General features: G+C 36.4%; 1 protein-coding gene across 1 annotated transcript; it reads left to right on the forward strand.

Moving 5' to 3' along the window:
• The first annotated feature begins 12,458 nt into the window (after nucleotides 1-12,458).
• Nucleotides 12,459-13,250, forward strand: LOC143529699 (uncharacterized). Its single transcript, XM_077025434.1, has one exon. It carries the CDS (start codon nucleotides 12,459-12,461, stop codon nucleotides 13,248-13,250), a length of 792 nt encoding a protein of 263 aa, XP_076881549.1.
• Nucleotides 13,251-15,794: the final 2,544 nt, after the last annotated feature.

Here is a 15,794-nt window from a genome sequence, read left to right on the forward strand (position 1 = left end):
AATGTTATGTGTTGACTTTGAATTCCAATATATTATTTTACTGTATGTAGGTGCAGTTGACTTTATTATAAAATTAAAAAGTGCTTTTATGTCAACTTTCAACCACCAAAATTTTTTATTCATTTATCAATTGTTTATGAGCTATTTTCCTTAATGGATTAAACTACTAGAATGTGAACTTAAATTACCAAAACATTATCGATATGTCAATTTGAAATAATCCAGTAAAAATAATAAAAATGATTTAATTTATAATTTATAATTATTTTTTCAACAACTAAACTACTCCAAAAAAAAAAGTTAATCTGATGTCTGGGTTTAAAACTTGATCTTTACTCCTGAAAAAAAAAAAAAAAAAAAAAAACATTTACCATCTATCCAATTTAAGGCTAAGGGTAATGGGGCTTGGTTGAGCCTCAAATAAACCAAGCAAAATCTGACACGTAGGCGTTGATGTGGCACATGATCAAGCCCCTCAACCAAGCCCCAGAGGGTGTAGTGGTCCAGGTGATCAGGGGCTTGGTTAGGGGCTTGATTGATTTTTTTTATTTTTTTTGTTATATACACAAATATAAATTAAAATACTTCATTAAAACATAAATAAAAATGAAAATAAAAAAGAAAATAAAAAAATACATATAAATAGTGCTTTTATTTTTGTGTTACCAATTCCTTCCGAATACGTTCTTTTTCTTCATCCATTAGCGCTTGGTCGTATGGCGGTAGGTGGCTAAAGTCTTTGGCTAGAAAAGCCAAACTCTTGAAACGGTTTCTTTTGTGTCGAGCTTCACCAATCGAGTGGATGCCACTTGACAATTCCTTAATTTCTTTTTTATAGTCGCCATCAACAGCCGTTTTTTTCCCACGATCCCTACCCGGAGGGCGGCTACAACCTTGGTCTTTCAAATGACCTTCGGACAAGTTTAGGTCGAAGTCAATATGATTCTCCGACCCGCTCGAAGAGACGTATGTGCCGGACGCACTAGTTTTTGAACGTTTTGCCCATTCGGCAAAGTCCTCCGCACATAGTTCAATCCATTTTGATCACTTTCTTAACACCTCCCACAAGTAGCCATCGTCAAAGGTCTTCACCACCCCATACCTCCGCAACACCTCTTGTTTCCATTCATCACAAGTGAATTGGTAAACTGCGAGATCATCAGACCCACTCGACCGCATTCGGTTAGCATTCCGGTTATGTATGTTGGTAAACAATCCTACATATTTACGAGTATCGGTCCACCGACCCGGTATCATATTATCGGTACGAGCCCTACTCCCCACTTGCTCATAAAAACATTCCCGAACCTTGGCCCAAAAAACTCGAGCTTTTTGAAAGTCGGCTACAAAATAAATAACAAAAAATGTAATACGTACACATAAAACTTAAAAGAAATATCAAACAATAAAATTTACGAAATAATTTACCCGCAATCCGATCTTGGGATATTTCAATCTAAGCTTTCACCAACGCAAGCTTCCCTTTTTTAGACCTCGGAGTAGTCTTCCGCTTCTCCGGTGCCGAGGGACCATCCGCCTGCCGGTCTTCTTCCCCTTTTTTTTGTGGGATCGTTTTGCCGGCTCCAGTTGTGTTTCCGGGACCGAAAAATCAGATTGTGACATCCCAATGAACTCTTGAAACGAATCGTCGTCCATGTAGTTACATTCCTCGGGCAATTGAGTGTCGTTGATGTTGCCCCAACCCGACATGGTTTGTAACTTGATAAATTCTTAAATTATTAGAGAGAAATTAAGTGAGAATGGTGTGTTATTTGATAGAACCGAACCCCGGTGCGGAAGCGTGAATAGTCGTTATTAATCAACGGTGTGGAGCTCGGGTCTAGGGTTAGGATCGAATCTAACTCAGATTCACTCTTGAAAGATGTTTGGACGGATGAGGTGTATTGGGAGAGAACCTGATTTGATTAACAATTAACAATAAAGTAGGATGAACAATTGTAATCAAAACACAAAAGATAGAAATGGTAGTATGAAATATTAGCCGAATGATTCTCATTAAGATGAAACACTCATACATACAATCGATTAAGAAATATCAGCCGCCACCAGGAGAGCTCATCCTGGAGGCGGAGACTCTCTCAAAGGGATAAAACCCTAAATCTCACACATACACAATACAGTCACTCATACTAGACAAATGAATAAAAACATCTATTTATACTAGTCTAGCATGACTTGGTCTTCAAGCCATCCACCCTTGGTTGAGACTAAATAATATATTTTTCACCCACAAATTAATTCGATGCATCGGTCTAAAACATAAGTTCCAACAATCTCCCCCTTAGACCGATGCCATCGAATTTCTTCCATGATCACCTAATAACTCGTTGTCTTTCGTTGAAATTCTCCCCTTCACGTTAAGCTTCTCCCATTGTTCATTTTGAATCATCAATCTTATATCAACTTTGGATATAATTGTATGGGCATATGAACGAGGCTTTGAACTTCAAATATCAACTTCAAGTAACAAGGTCATCACAAAAAGAAATAAACTCAATGTGATCATCAAATAATCTTCAATTCTTCAAATTTGTCTCTTCCCTTGTAAATCATCTTCAAACCATTCCCTGAATCAAGATAGCATTCAAGTCAACCATAACCCGTTCTTTACTGTTCAAGTGACTATTTCATAGGAGGTTATACTCTACTGATCATCCTTTCAACATTGTTACTCGTGATGACTCTATCTTCTCTTTCGTACTAGGAAATCAGAAAACTTACAACTGACGAAACATCTCTGACAAATCTGGGATTATTGATCTTGATCAACTTTTCCTTATCTTGAGTCTTTTACTTGATTTGAAGCATGCCATTTGCAAAGAAATTCAAAGATTTTTACTCCCCCAATTTCGTTGCAATTGTCTTTAATAAATGTGTCTTCAAATCAAGTGTAGGTGAAACAATCTTGATCATCCTCATCAAGATTGTAAAAATCTCAGATAAACATATTCAAAAGTTGGTTGGCACTTAATGTGATTAAATCCTTAAGCTTGGTCAACACTTGTTCTTGTAAATCTCTTGATGAAGTCGTGAAATTTGATGAGGTTTGAATTCCATAAGCTTGTTGATGATTGGAGAAAAATTACCAAAATACCCCTGGAATATATCTTCCGTAGAGAACATCTTGGTCAAACGGTCAACGGCACCAAAAATCTCAAAAGTTTCTTCAAAACTTTGAAATGTTTCACAAACTCCGTTTCCTAGCACACAGTATGCTTGGGATCACTTTCCTAGCACAAAGTGTGCTTGGGAAAACTTTCCTAGCACAAAGCGTACCCGGAGTGCTTTCCTAGCACAAAGCGTACTCGGGAGAACTTTCCTAGCACAAAGTGTACCCGGAAAGCAAAACACTTGTGATTTTTCAATTTTCAACTAGCACAAAGTGTACCCCGAAAAGCAAAACATTTGTGATTTTTCAATTTTTCCACTAGCACAAAGTGTGCCCGGAAGCAAAGTGTGCTCGGATTACTTAGTGCTCGGAAACAAAAGTGTGCTCGGATTACTTAGTGCTTTTTCATTTTCCACCAAACATGCTCGGGAACAAAAGTGTGCTCGGGAGAAAGGGTGTGCTCGACACAAACTTGAGTTTTCTCTTCACAAGCATAATTGTTCAAGACAAAACAAAGTATGCTCGAAAAAAAAGTCTGCTCGAATAAATAACAAAGTGTGCTCGAGACTTAAAGAAGATAGTTTTCTTGAGAAGACAAAGGATATGCTCTGGGTTTCACAAAGTGTGCTCGAATTTGATGTGCTCGATATAAGATGTGCTCGAAATAACCTATGCTTGAGCCAAACAAAGATGTGCTTGTGCAAAACACCTCCTGTGCTCGAAGCAACACTTAGTCATTTTCCATACTCGAGTCCAATCTTATTTGTTCATAGTGTGCCCGAGACATCAAAACTTCATTTACGCGTCATCAATCACTGATTTTCCCTTGCAGAACCTGCTCGAATATTCACTTTGCATCTGCTGCAACAAACAATGATGAAATTGCCTTTAGTACCTGTTCATTCTTGACTTGTACATTCTCCTTATCAATTTGTACCATCGGCAATATTTTTCAACAAACATCTACTGTTTGTGCAGCATGAGCACACAAAACCCTAATTTTTCAAACTCAGAAACAAGTTTCGTAATCTGAAATAAGTCACTGTATTAATATCCACGCTATCTCGAAATCAACAAAACCTATCTTCATATCATAATCAACCTTTTCAGATCTAGAAATCATCAAGTGAACAGTTTTGCCTCAAAACGAGCCAAATAACACTGTTACATCAGATCTGGACCATTCTGACTAAATAAACATGAAATTGATGTTGGATCTCCAAACGAGTCATCAACCCAAACATCAATCCATAAAATTTTCTCAGAATCATCAAATAATTTCAAAACCCCCAAAAATAATTTCAACGAACTTTATCGTTAACGTCCATGGTGGATTCAAGAGTGAAATGAATCTGTTCAGCGGTTAGTCTGAACGATTCGGTAACCCCGCTCTGATACCAATTGATAGAACCGAACCCCGGTGCGGAAGCGTGAATAGTCGTTATTAATCAACGGCGTGGAGCTCGGGTCTAGGGTTAGGATCGAATCTAACTCAGATTCACTCTTGAAAGATGTTTGGACGGATGAGGTGTATTGGGAGAGAGCCTGATTTGATTAACAATCAACAATAAAGTAGGATGAACAATTGTAATCAAAACATAAAAGATAAAAATTGTAGTATGAAATATTAGCCGAATGATTCTCATTAAGATGAAACACTCATACATACATTCATATATACAATCGATTAAGAAATATCAGCCGCCACCAGGAGAGCTCATATTGGAGGCGGAGACTCTCTCAAAGGGATAAAACCCTAAATCTCACACATACACAATACAGTCAATCATACTAGACTAATGAATAAAAACATCTATTTATACTAGTCTAGCATGACTTGGTCTTAAAGCCATCCACCCTTGGTTGAGACCAAATAATATATTTTTCACCCACAAATTAATTCAATCAACAGGCTCTGATACCACTTGTCAGGTCCCTGATTTTAGCTGGATCTTACTCTCAAATCATGTCATAACTCACACAAATAAATGTGTTGACAAGGGAGTTAATGACGGGTTGCTATATTTAAAAAGATCACCGTTTGTTAAAGGCGGAATCAATAACAAACATACGGTTGCACAATCAATATTCAAAAGGTAACCAACACGAACAAGATTTACTCAAAAGATTTCCATTCACATAATATTCATCATACAAATTGGATAATCGATTTAGGGTTTCTTGAATGAAGGTTTATCCGTACTAAGACAACCGTCACACAATATTCTTTCTTAATTAATATGTCTATCTGCCCTCTTGTCCTTAGGTGAAGTGCCCTAAACATTCTATTTATAGGCCTGCCACCCTAGGACAACTGTCATTCCTTCTAGAAACCCTATCCGATAATACATATTCAAATTACATATTCAAAAGTATTCTAAGTGTAAAACAAGTCTTCCGGGTAGGCTTTGCATTAATCTTCATTTTCCGAGTACGCTGTGTACTCTACCTTCCTTCAGGACTTGGTAACATAGAAGTGTGCTCGGGATCAGTTTCCGAGTAGACTTTGCTTAAAGAGTATTTTACCAAGTAAAATACTCACCGGGTAGACTTCAATCTTCTTGGCTTTGACAGACTTTGCCCGACAAATCCTTACGAGCAACCTTGTTCTTCAATTGTCCTATCAACTCCTTGCCTGGAATAGGCTTATTAGCAAAGTGTGCTTGGAAGCACTTTACCTTGCTTGAGTTGAGCCCTGCCCGATAATACTTGTGATATCTCATTAAACACTAGGCATACCCGGACCATCTTTATTAATGAATACCTTGCCCGATCTCCCAAACACTTGGTTTTCTGAGTTTGGTTAGCCTAAAGCTTACTCGGAAGTGAACTTTACTTGGCTATGAAGAACAAACCTGCTTGATAAAGTGATCCTTGCTCGGACTTGCATACACTAGTGAACCATACCCGGTAATACGCTAATTTGCAAACCCTGCTCGGAGATTCACTAAAGAAGACTTTATGAAGATAACCCTGCCCGATAGACAAAATATCATACCCGGCTAAGTAAAAGCTTGCTCGGAGGTCTAAGGTGTGCCCGGATCCATACTTAGCGAATTCTGAGGAGGGTGAGAAGATTCCAATCTTCCATCTGATCAGTTTTGGGTCAAATCTTGACTCAACATTATTGTTATAAAATGGGGTAGTTATTTATAATGTGTTATTTAGTAAAAAAAACAACAATTTAAACTAGCCAACGGCTAGTTTTTTTAACCCCAAAGCCCAACGGCTATTTTCTGAGCCGCGACCATAGTCACGCCGCCCACCGCGCCCCGGCTCACTGGACCGGTGTAGTGGTGTTCGCGAGCCACATCACCATCCATCTGGATCGCGCCCCTCCAACCACCCTCATTACCCATAGTCTAAATGGTACTTCTTCTTTGGTGTTTGGAAAAAATATTAATTATGTGAAGTATTAAAAATCTTAAATGTATGTTCCCCATCAACAGGTACATATATATAGCTAGTAGCTTTAGTTCAGTGTTTATGTTTGTGATTAAATAGCCAATTAAAACTCATTCATACATAAACATATGCTTCAATTCTATACCTTTGTCGTTTTTTTATTATTTTATCTCCTAGTCTACCTAAACCATTTTTAACGGCTGTAAAATTATTATTGTGACAAAAACTTGCAACAAGAAGCTATAAGCCACAGAAACATATTAAGTGGGAAAAAAATGACATGACTATGTATCGAAACATCCCCAGCTGTGAACGTTTTTGGATTGATGGAAGAGAGAGACCATTGTGAAGGATGTGACGATGATAAAGATGTGGTCTGGTATAAAACTTCGGACTTTTATCCATTGTAAAGGATGGACAATGATTACTCGTCGTCTAGGGTGATGAAGGTCTTATCATTTCGTTATGAAAACAATGAAACTTTTTATTAAGGCTGAGGGGTGTGGGGGGCTCTAATGGGGGCTTTAGTGGGGGCTCCAGCCAATAATATTATGACGTGTGTCAGAGAGAGAAACTGGATAAGGGGGTTGTTGGAGCCCCCGTTGGAGCCCTGGTGTGGAGGGGCTCCAACAGGGGCTCCAGCGAATTTTTTTTTTTATTTTTTTATAAATATATTCAAACAACGTATTATTAAAAAAACTCATAAATTATTAAAAAAACACACATTAATAAAAAAAACACATTAATATCTAAAATTCAAATTACAAAAAAAAACATACTAAAAATTAAACAAACAATAATACTTAATAATAACACTAATCTAATACAAGATCATCGGGTCGCCTCGCCCACAAATGTTCAACCAACTCATGTCGAAAATTCCCGTGTATCTCACGGCTCTTGATATTTGCTATGTTATGAAGTCTTTGTTGATCACTGATTGTGGACGGTTGTGGCGGAATGTCACCTTGGTAGTTTTGGCAGATAGCTTTGCCCTCGTCTTCTAACGTCATGTTGTGTAGGATCAGACACGTGTAGACGACGTCCGTTATCCTCTCCCGAGTCCAATAACGTATTGGGTTCGCCAGTACATAATATTGTTTTTTCAGAGCTCCAAAAGCTCTTTCAATATCTTTTCTAGCAGACTCTTGCTTCTTCGTAAAATACTTCCGTTTGTCGGCGATTGGATCTGTAAAAGCTTGAACTAACAAAGCCCATTCGTTGTAAATACCATCGACCAGATAGTACCCGTACTTGAAGAGTTCTCCATTTGCAACAAAAGATTGAGGTGGTTCAACCCCGTCGATAAGGTCGTTGATCAAATGTGACTGATCGATAACATTAAGGTCGTTATTTGACCCAGCAACACCAAAAAAAGCATGCCAAAACCAAAGATCCTGTGACACCGCCGCCTCAAGTATAAGGTTCGGCCCTTCATGATCACCACGGTGGAACTGACCTCGCCAGGCCGTTGGACCCATAGCCCATCCAACATGCGTACAATCGATGCTACCTAGCATCCCAGGAAAACCATGTTTTTCTGCGTGCCCCTCATATATGCGTTGGATGTCATACATTGTAGGTTTACGCAGATATCTCCGAGCGTAAATCGATATGACTCCTACGTATATAAAATAATCTATAAACATATAATATATATTACAAAATGTAATAAATATTTAATAAAAACTAAAATTAATGTTTTTTACTTTGGCAGAAAAAATGAAGGGATTCACGTGCAACCCTTTTCGACATCTGTAAATACTCATCCAAAGCGTCCGACGAGATTCCGTACGCTAATTGACGGATAGCAGCCGTGCAGTTTTGAAGAGGGGTAAAACCGGGGAGACCCCTAGCATCCTCCCTTTGTTGAAAAAAGGGATACCATGCCTCTAAATCACTTGCTATACGCATGAACAATTGTCTGCTCATTCGGAAACGAGTTCGAAAATCCGACTCCTCGTATACCGGTTGAGGGCTAAAATAATGCCTAATCAAAGTATCGTTAGCACCCGATCGATCACGATCACGAGGTGGTGCTCTAACCCTCGGGACTCGAGGTTGATGGGCTTGATTTTGCAAGAGATCCACCACGGTTGCGGTCAAAACTCCCCCTACATGAAGAAGCAAATCATCCTCTTCGGAGGAGTCGGAATCAGACGAGTACCACGACATTTTTTTAAAAAAAAGTTGAGAAGATGAATTGATTTTGGGTGAAGGTTTGAAGTTGTGGTATAAAAATGGGATGAAATGGGGTATTATATAGGGAAAAAACGTTTTTTTTTTAATTAAATAAGAGCCAACGGCTCTTTGTAATAAAGCCAACGGCTCTTTGTCCCTTCCCAAGGCCACTTGCCCAGTTGCCCCTCTCTTCTGCCGCTAACCCCATCACGCATGCCTCATTTTTCGTGCTAGTGCCCCGTTAGCGCCCCGGTTCGCGCCCCGGTGGTGTGGTGTTAGCGCCTGGGGGCGCGAGCGGAGGGGCTCTAGCGCCCCCGTTGAAGCCCCACACCCCTAAGCCTAACAAAAAGAATCAATTATGTTCAATTTGAGTAATTATATAACACAACTACAATTGAATAAACCACCAGCCCTAATCATTACCAAAACAATAATCTTATAACAATTCAATGCATGAAACAACCTAAGTCAGTAGTTTATCATGACAATTACAAATTTACAATAGTTACAAAAAAAGTAATTTACAGTTGAGGGCTAATGAGTAGTGATGATAGAGCTATTACTTTATTTAGTTACTTCAATAATTTCATCATTTCATGCAAGTTTGGTCTACCATTAAATTTGGAAAGAATAATGAAAGAATAATGTGTCCGCTAATTAATTTGTAATACGATAATGCTTAGCTAGTTCCTGGAATGAATGACTTGGTTTCAATGTATATTGGTTTTGGACTTTTGGTTGGTGCATTGTATGTGTTTTTCAACAATTTATCTAATTTAAATAGTCATTCATAATATAAATATATAAACTAAACATGCATGCTTGTTCAAAGTTTATTAAAAATTTACCTAACTCATGGTTTTGTAACATATTATGGTTAAGGTAATCTTCACATTTAGGGATGACAAAACATGTCTTATTGGGTTAAACAGGTCAGAGACGACACGATTAATACAAACATCAAGCATGAATATACGACTCATTTAACTACTTTATATCTCATGTCTGTAATAAAATTGTATGTTTCATGTACCAAGAAAATAAAATGAGTGAGTGTGGCATGCTAATTTAAATTGTTTTAATATAATATCTAAATTTACATTGTGTATTTTTCTATTAAATAGGTTAGGAATTGTTAGCCTAATCAAATTAACAAGATTACCATATTCTAACTATCATGCAACATCATCATTAATCAATATAAAATTATAAGTTCATCAGACTCTTAAAAGAGCACCAATATTACAAAATTCATGCATAATAATAACCACATTAGTAAAAACTTCAACATAATCAAGATAACAAAATATTTAGCCCAAAAGACTTGCTGCAACTACAATTATACACACTTGAAATTGTTATACAAAACATGTTTTTAAATATAGTATTCAAACCACTAGCAAGCACGGAATTGAGGGATGAATGGATGGACCTTGTGTTGTTGGTTCCAAGCCTCCAAGAATCCACTTTAAAAATGAAAAATAAAATAAAATAAAATAAAATAAAATAAAATAAAATAAAATAAAATAAAAGGCTATATAAGCTCTATCAGGCAAGTTGCACGGTTGTGCACCTAAAGCAATGTCTCTTCATCGATAGTACTCTCAATTCTCATTGTTCACTCTAGTATTCCTTAATGCTTCATTCCTCTACACTCATTCGACATCACCTTTCATAATACTTAATCTATACTAATAACTGATAAACTAAGTTTTATAATCATTTCATATACATCAATTAATTTCAATAATTTATAAAAAAGTTCCACAATGATAAACTCTCTTTTGTGTTTTTATTTCCTTAAAATATGTCACTGTTACTACCTAATTTATATTAATTATCACTATTGATATTATTATTATTATTATTATCATTATTATTATTATTAGTAGTATTAGGTTTAGAACCCGTGTAACGCACGAGAAGTTTAACTGAAATACAATTAAATTATAAAATTTAAATGATTAAAATTAAAAAAATACATTTTGTCAAATTAAATAGTTTAATAAGTTTATATTATATTTTCTAATGAAATATTCATACGAATATGTAATGCATTCTCACGCAATTTCTTCATATTCACGAAAAAGATGATGAACCTAGTGATTTTATAAGTTGTAATTATATTTTTTAATTGAATAGCAAATTTTAACAAAAAGATGATACAAAGTTTTATTATAAATGACATAAAAATATATAAAATTAGCACGACTAAAACACGTTTTTGTATTACAGATTTGAAATATATGGATGAGAACTTCATGGATTTATGGAGGTTGAATACATACGTGAGAATACATATCTATAAATATCGCTCATTAGTTTTTATCACATTCATCTCCTACACTGAAAAATGTTTATAAATGATAATAAAAAAAAGATAGATATAATTTATTTAAAGATAAATATTTTTCTTAATCTGACATAAATAATCACGTATTATTAATCTCTATAATTTAAATAATTAGTTAAGTGATTAAATGATGAATTGATATGTTGATTACATTGACACAAATAAATTTTTATTAAAAATGTGAAAATAATTTAAGCGTAAAATTTTGTTATAAGATTAAATTTCCAATGGACATATGTTTCTAGTGACTTTATTAAAATAAGTGGATTTAAAGACTTAAATACTTAACTATTGGTACAACTTACAACTCCAATAATTTATTTATAGAGTTTTAGTCAAGTTAATCAAATAAAGATTCAGTAGGATTTAATCCATTTCTTAACTTCCAAAAGATATTCAAGATCTCGTCACTCGTTTTAGATTCCATTTTCAATGCATCATATTATTATTATTATTATTATTATTATTATTATTATTATTTTTTTTTAACATTCAAGCTTTCCTCCTACTATTTACATTATACCGCCAATGCCAGGAATCGAACCCTGGACCTCTCACCAAAAGGCCAAAGCCTTTACCATCCCACCAAAGTGGTGATGGCGCATCATATTATTATTTAATACTAGTTTTTATCCCCCGTATTACCGGGGTTGTTTTATATTATTTGTTCTAATATTTATTTATTTTTTGTATTTATATTTTTTTATTGTATGAAAGTTAATAATATACTTATGGTTTGATGATAAATTGTTTGACAAATAAATGAGATGTTATAACTCGGTAAAAACTATATGGTTTTGAGACCCAAGACCCGTTTATTTCTATTACTATAAAATTGGTTTTTTAATTATAAATAATATTTATGAAAGTTAATAATATACTATTGTTTGATGAGACCCAAGACCCGCATATTTTTTTTACTATCAAATTGGTTTTTTAATTTAAATAATATATATATATATCTTTTTTAAAATAAATAAGATATTAATTTTTAGTATATTCTATTTTATAGGATTTTTATATCAATAATTTGGTGAAAATAATTTTTTATTTATGGAGATGTTATAACCCGTTTAAGGAATATTTGGGTTTGGTAAGACCCATACCCATGAATTCGGGTCAAATGAATGAGAAGCCTCTATTTAAAAATCAAGCAAATCTGGTGGCTCCAAAAAAAGAAAAAGCGACCACATCGCAACACGTAGGTTATGTTTTCGTTTATATATATTATAGATTATTATTATTGTTATTATTATATTATTATATCATATCATATTTTAACTGGCTGATATTATCCATGCCTTCACTTCCATGAATAATAACAACCTAATAATAATAATAATACATAATCCCTCATCTTCACACAACTCGACCACTTTCTTCTCTTCAATGGAAACCCCAACAACCACCACCACCAGTTCACCGGAATTCGAATTCTGGCAGGTCAGAAACCCATCTTCCCAACAACCAACTCTCCACTCCGCCGACCAGTTATTCTCCGACGGCGTCCTCCTCCCACTCCGCCTCCTCACCACCGACGACCCACCGGATATTATTAATCATATTAATATTACCACCACTTCACCGGAAGTAAACATTAACCTTAACCTTAACCCACCTTCACTTACCCAACACCCACATCAAAAAACAACTTTCACTACTTCTAAACGTTGGAAAGATATTTTTAAAAAGAACCCAGAAACCAAAGACTCAGAAAAAAAGAAGAAAAAAAATTCCGGCGGCGGTTCCGCCGCCGCCGGCGGTGGAGGAGTGGCGGGTACGGCGGAGTTGAATATTAATCTATGGCCGTTTTCGAGAAGCAGGTCGGCGGGGACCACCGGAAGCCGGCAGCGGACGGTGGCAGGTGGTAACCGGAAAGTAAGCAGTGCGCCGTGTTCACGGAGTAACTCCACCGGAGATAAGTACCGGAAATGGCCCACCAGCCCGGCTCGACCCGGTGTTCATTTGGGTCGGAGTAGTCCGGTTTGGCAAGCTAAACGGGTCGGGCAGACCCGGAAGAATGTGAATTTGAATGTGCCTACGTGTATTGGTTACCGGCAACGGATGAGTTGTAACGCCGGCGGGAAGGGTGGTGTGAGGACGGTGAACGGCGGCGGTGACGGTGGTGCTACTACCGGATTGTTTAATTTAAGGAGTTTGTTTACGAAGAAAGTGTTTTGACTTTATGTTTTTTTTTTATAAATTTTTAATATTTAGGATTGTTAGATTTTTATTTTATTTTTTTATGTTAATGTGTAAAATATTTAATGGAAATTGAAAGTAGCTTTGTAACGTGTCAGAATGTGTCTCTTTCTACTTTATATAATCTACTTTTTGGATCAGTATGCATGTCATAGCTTACGACTTTAACTAAATAAAGTATTATAGTATTTGTATTTCACCTCGAAAACACACATATTATTTATTACAAATACTTGATTATTAATTGAATGAATTCTTTTAACTATTTGGGGGTGTTTGGTAGAGGGATTTGATTGGAGAGAAATAGAATTAGAAATATTTCTTTGGTTTGTTTTCCACTTTTCATTTCTATTTCTCTTTCTATTTCTCTAAAACTAGAGAATTCCATTTCTCTTTAAAACAAAGAGAAATCCATTTCTCAGCAGCCTCCTCATAGCATGTCACCACCTCGTCTCCGGCCACCACCTCGTCTCCGACCACCACCCTGTCTCCGGCCACCACCCCGTCTCCAAGTCTGCAACCGCCACCTCGTCTCCAAGTCTGCAACCACCACCCCGTCTCCGCCGTTCGCAGTGGTGAACACAGAGATGGTAACCGGTTGTAGGTTGCAGGTGGTACGGGTGAACGGAGATTAGGGTTTCAAGTGGTGGTTTGTGGTAGGTTAGGGTTTTCAGATGGTCGGGTGATTGTGGTCGCAGGTGGGTAACAGTGGTGGTGGAAATCGGCGGTGGTCGCAGGTGGCTTCTGATTATCATCATCATCATCGCCACCACAACCACCACCACAAAATCTCCAAAGAGGCAGTGATGACAGATCTGAGCCTCCTTTTTCTATATCTTATGTTCCAAAAATTTGAATCTTTTTAATTTCTTGTGTACTGTGGTTGAAGAAGGGGATTTGGTGGCGGCAGCCGGTGGTGGTGGGCTGTGGTTGAAGAAAGGGCTGTGGTGGTGGTGCTGGTGGTGTGGGGCTGGTGGTGGTGGTGGTGCTGTGGTGGTGGGGCTGTGGTGGTGGGGCTGCGGTGGTGAGTGGTGTCAGGTTGGGTGGAGGTGGGGTTGGGTATGGTAGAGTTCTCTGTTTATTTTCTCGTGTACCAAACAAGAGAAATGATTCTCATTCTCCATACCAATTCTCTTTCTCTACAATTCTATTTCCATTTCTATTTTCCCTCATTTTCCATTCTCTGTACCAAACACCCCCTTAATGTATTAATTTGGTTTAGTGGTCGAAAGTTTGAGTTATATAAGCGAGACTCAGGTTTGATTTCCATTTACAATATTTTGGGTAGGGTATGTGTGTCTTAATAAAGGAAGATCGTAGCTTTTGTGATATTGGGTTCGATCCTGAGGGCGTTTGAGTTTTACTATCAGTGGGTTTTTCCCGAAACTGAAGATAATTTGGAGGCTCTTAAGGACACCGTACGGCTATGTTGGGTCATTGGCGGTGGTCTTTTGCCATTGGGTCAGTCCATACGGAGTACCTCGATGGTTCTCAGTTTGTTGGCCGTTTAAAAAAATATTATTGATATTATTCTAATATTTTTTAGAACGGTAGCAGTCTACGGTGACTAGGTGGTCGCAGGTTAACTTGCAGTCGACATTGGTTTGGAACCCCATAGAGTTTCTTCTGAAGGGTGTAATCCTTGGTTCCCGGGCTTTCCCTATGTATTTGGAGGAGCCTCCCCCCTTGATGCCACTTGACACAGTTGCGGCGACATAAAAGTTAAAACTCTCTAGCATAACGCAGACATGATAAAATCCTATTTTAGTTCAGATTTAAATAGAAGTCATCTTAAAGGAAGCCTAGTTTTAATATTCATTACCATAACCAACAGGGCTAGCACTAAAGATTTATTAAAAATTTTCTTTTAACTAACTAAAGCATAATAGTTTGCTAAGAAAATGCATAGTATTTATTAAACATATTCAAGTAACATTACAGATTTACATAGCTTGTGTGGTTGAGGGTTGAAAAAGAGTGGAGACACATGCCACATTTATTAACTAACCTTTATAGAAGAAAACCAACAAAATTTGATATTTGTTATGAAATAACATCAACGTGAGTTTTACATGCTAAACTTCATAAACATGCCAAATATCGTGAAAACGACTCTCAACCTAACTTATGGTTATTTATTTATTGATTTAACTACAAATATCTTTTTCTATATCTATATTTTACCCATAACCTTTTTAGTTAAAAGACATATACATTTGTAATTTGTTGCTAGACCAACCTAGTGATTATCAACTTAATATTGTTATCTTAAACTCTATACCCTTATCTAGAATGCATTTAATTGTGAACATAAAACATAATTAAAAAAAATTGGATTTTATTAATCCAAAACAATTAGCCATTTCCCAATGATAATCTCATGTAACAATATGACCGGTGGATCCTAACTTTTAATTTTGTCAACAACTTTTAATTTTGATGATGTGACGATTAAGTGATTGGTGAGTTAGTCCTTTTGGTTTTATCAAAACCAAATAATATATTAAACCACATTAAGATCTC

The sequence above is a fragment of the Bidens hawaiensis genome, unplaced genomic scaffold, assembly GCF_021521415.1.
Source record: "Bidens hawaiensis isolate Kalapana, Puna unplaced genomic scaffold, B.hawaiensis_p1.1 tig00008655_1, whole genome shotgun sequence".
Lineage (NCBI taxonomy): Eukaryota > Viridiplantae > Streptophyta > Magnoliopsida > Asterales > Asteraceae > Bidens > Bidens hawaiensis.

Excerpts from the sequence above, each read along its gene's own strand:
- LOC143529699 (XM_077025434.1), top strand. The coding sequence starts at position 12,459 with ATGGAAACCCCAACAACCACCACCACCAGTTCACCGGAATTCGAATTC.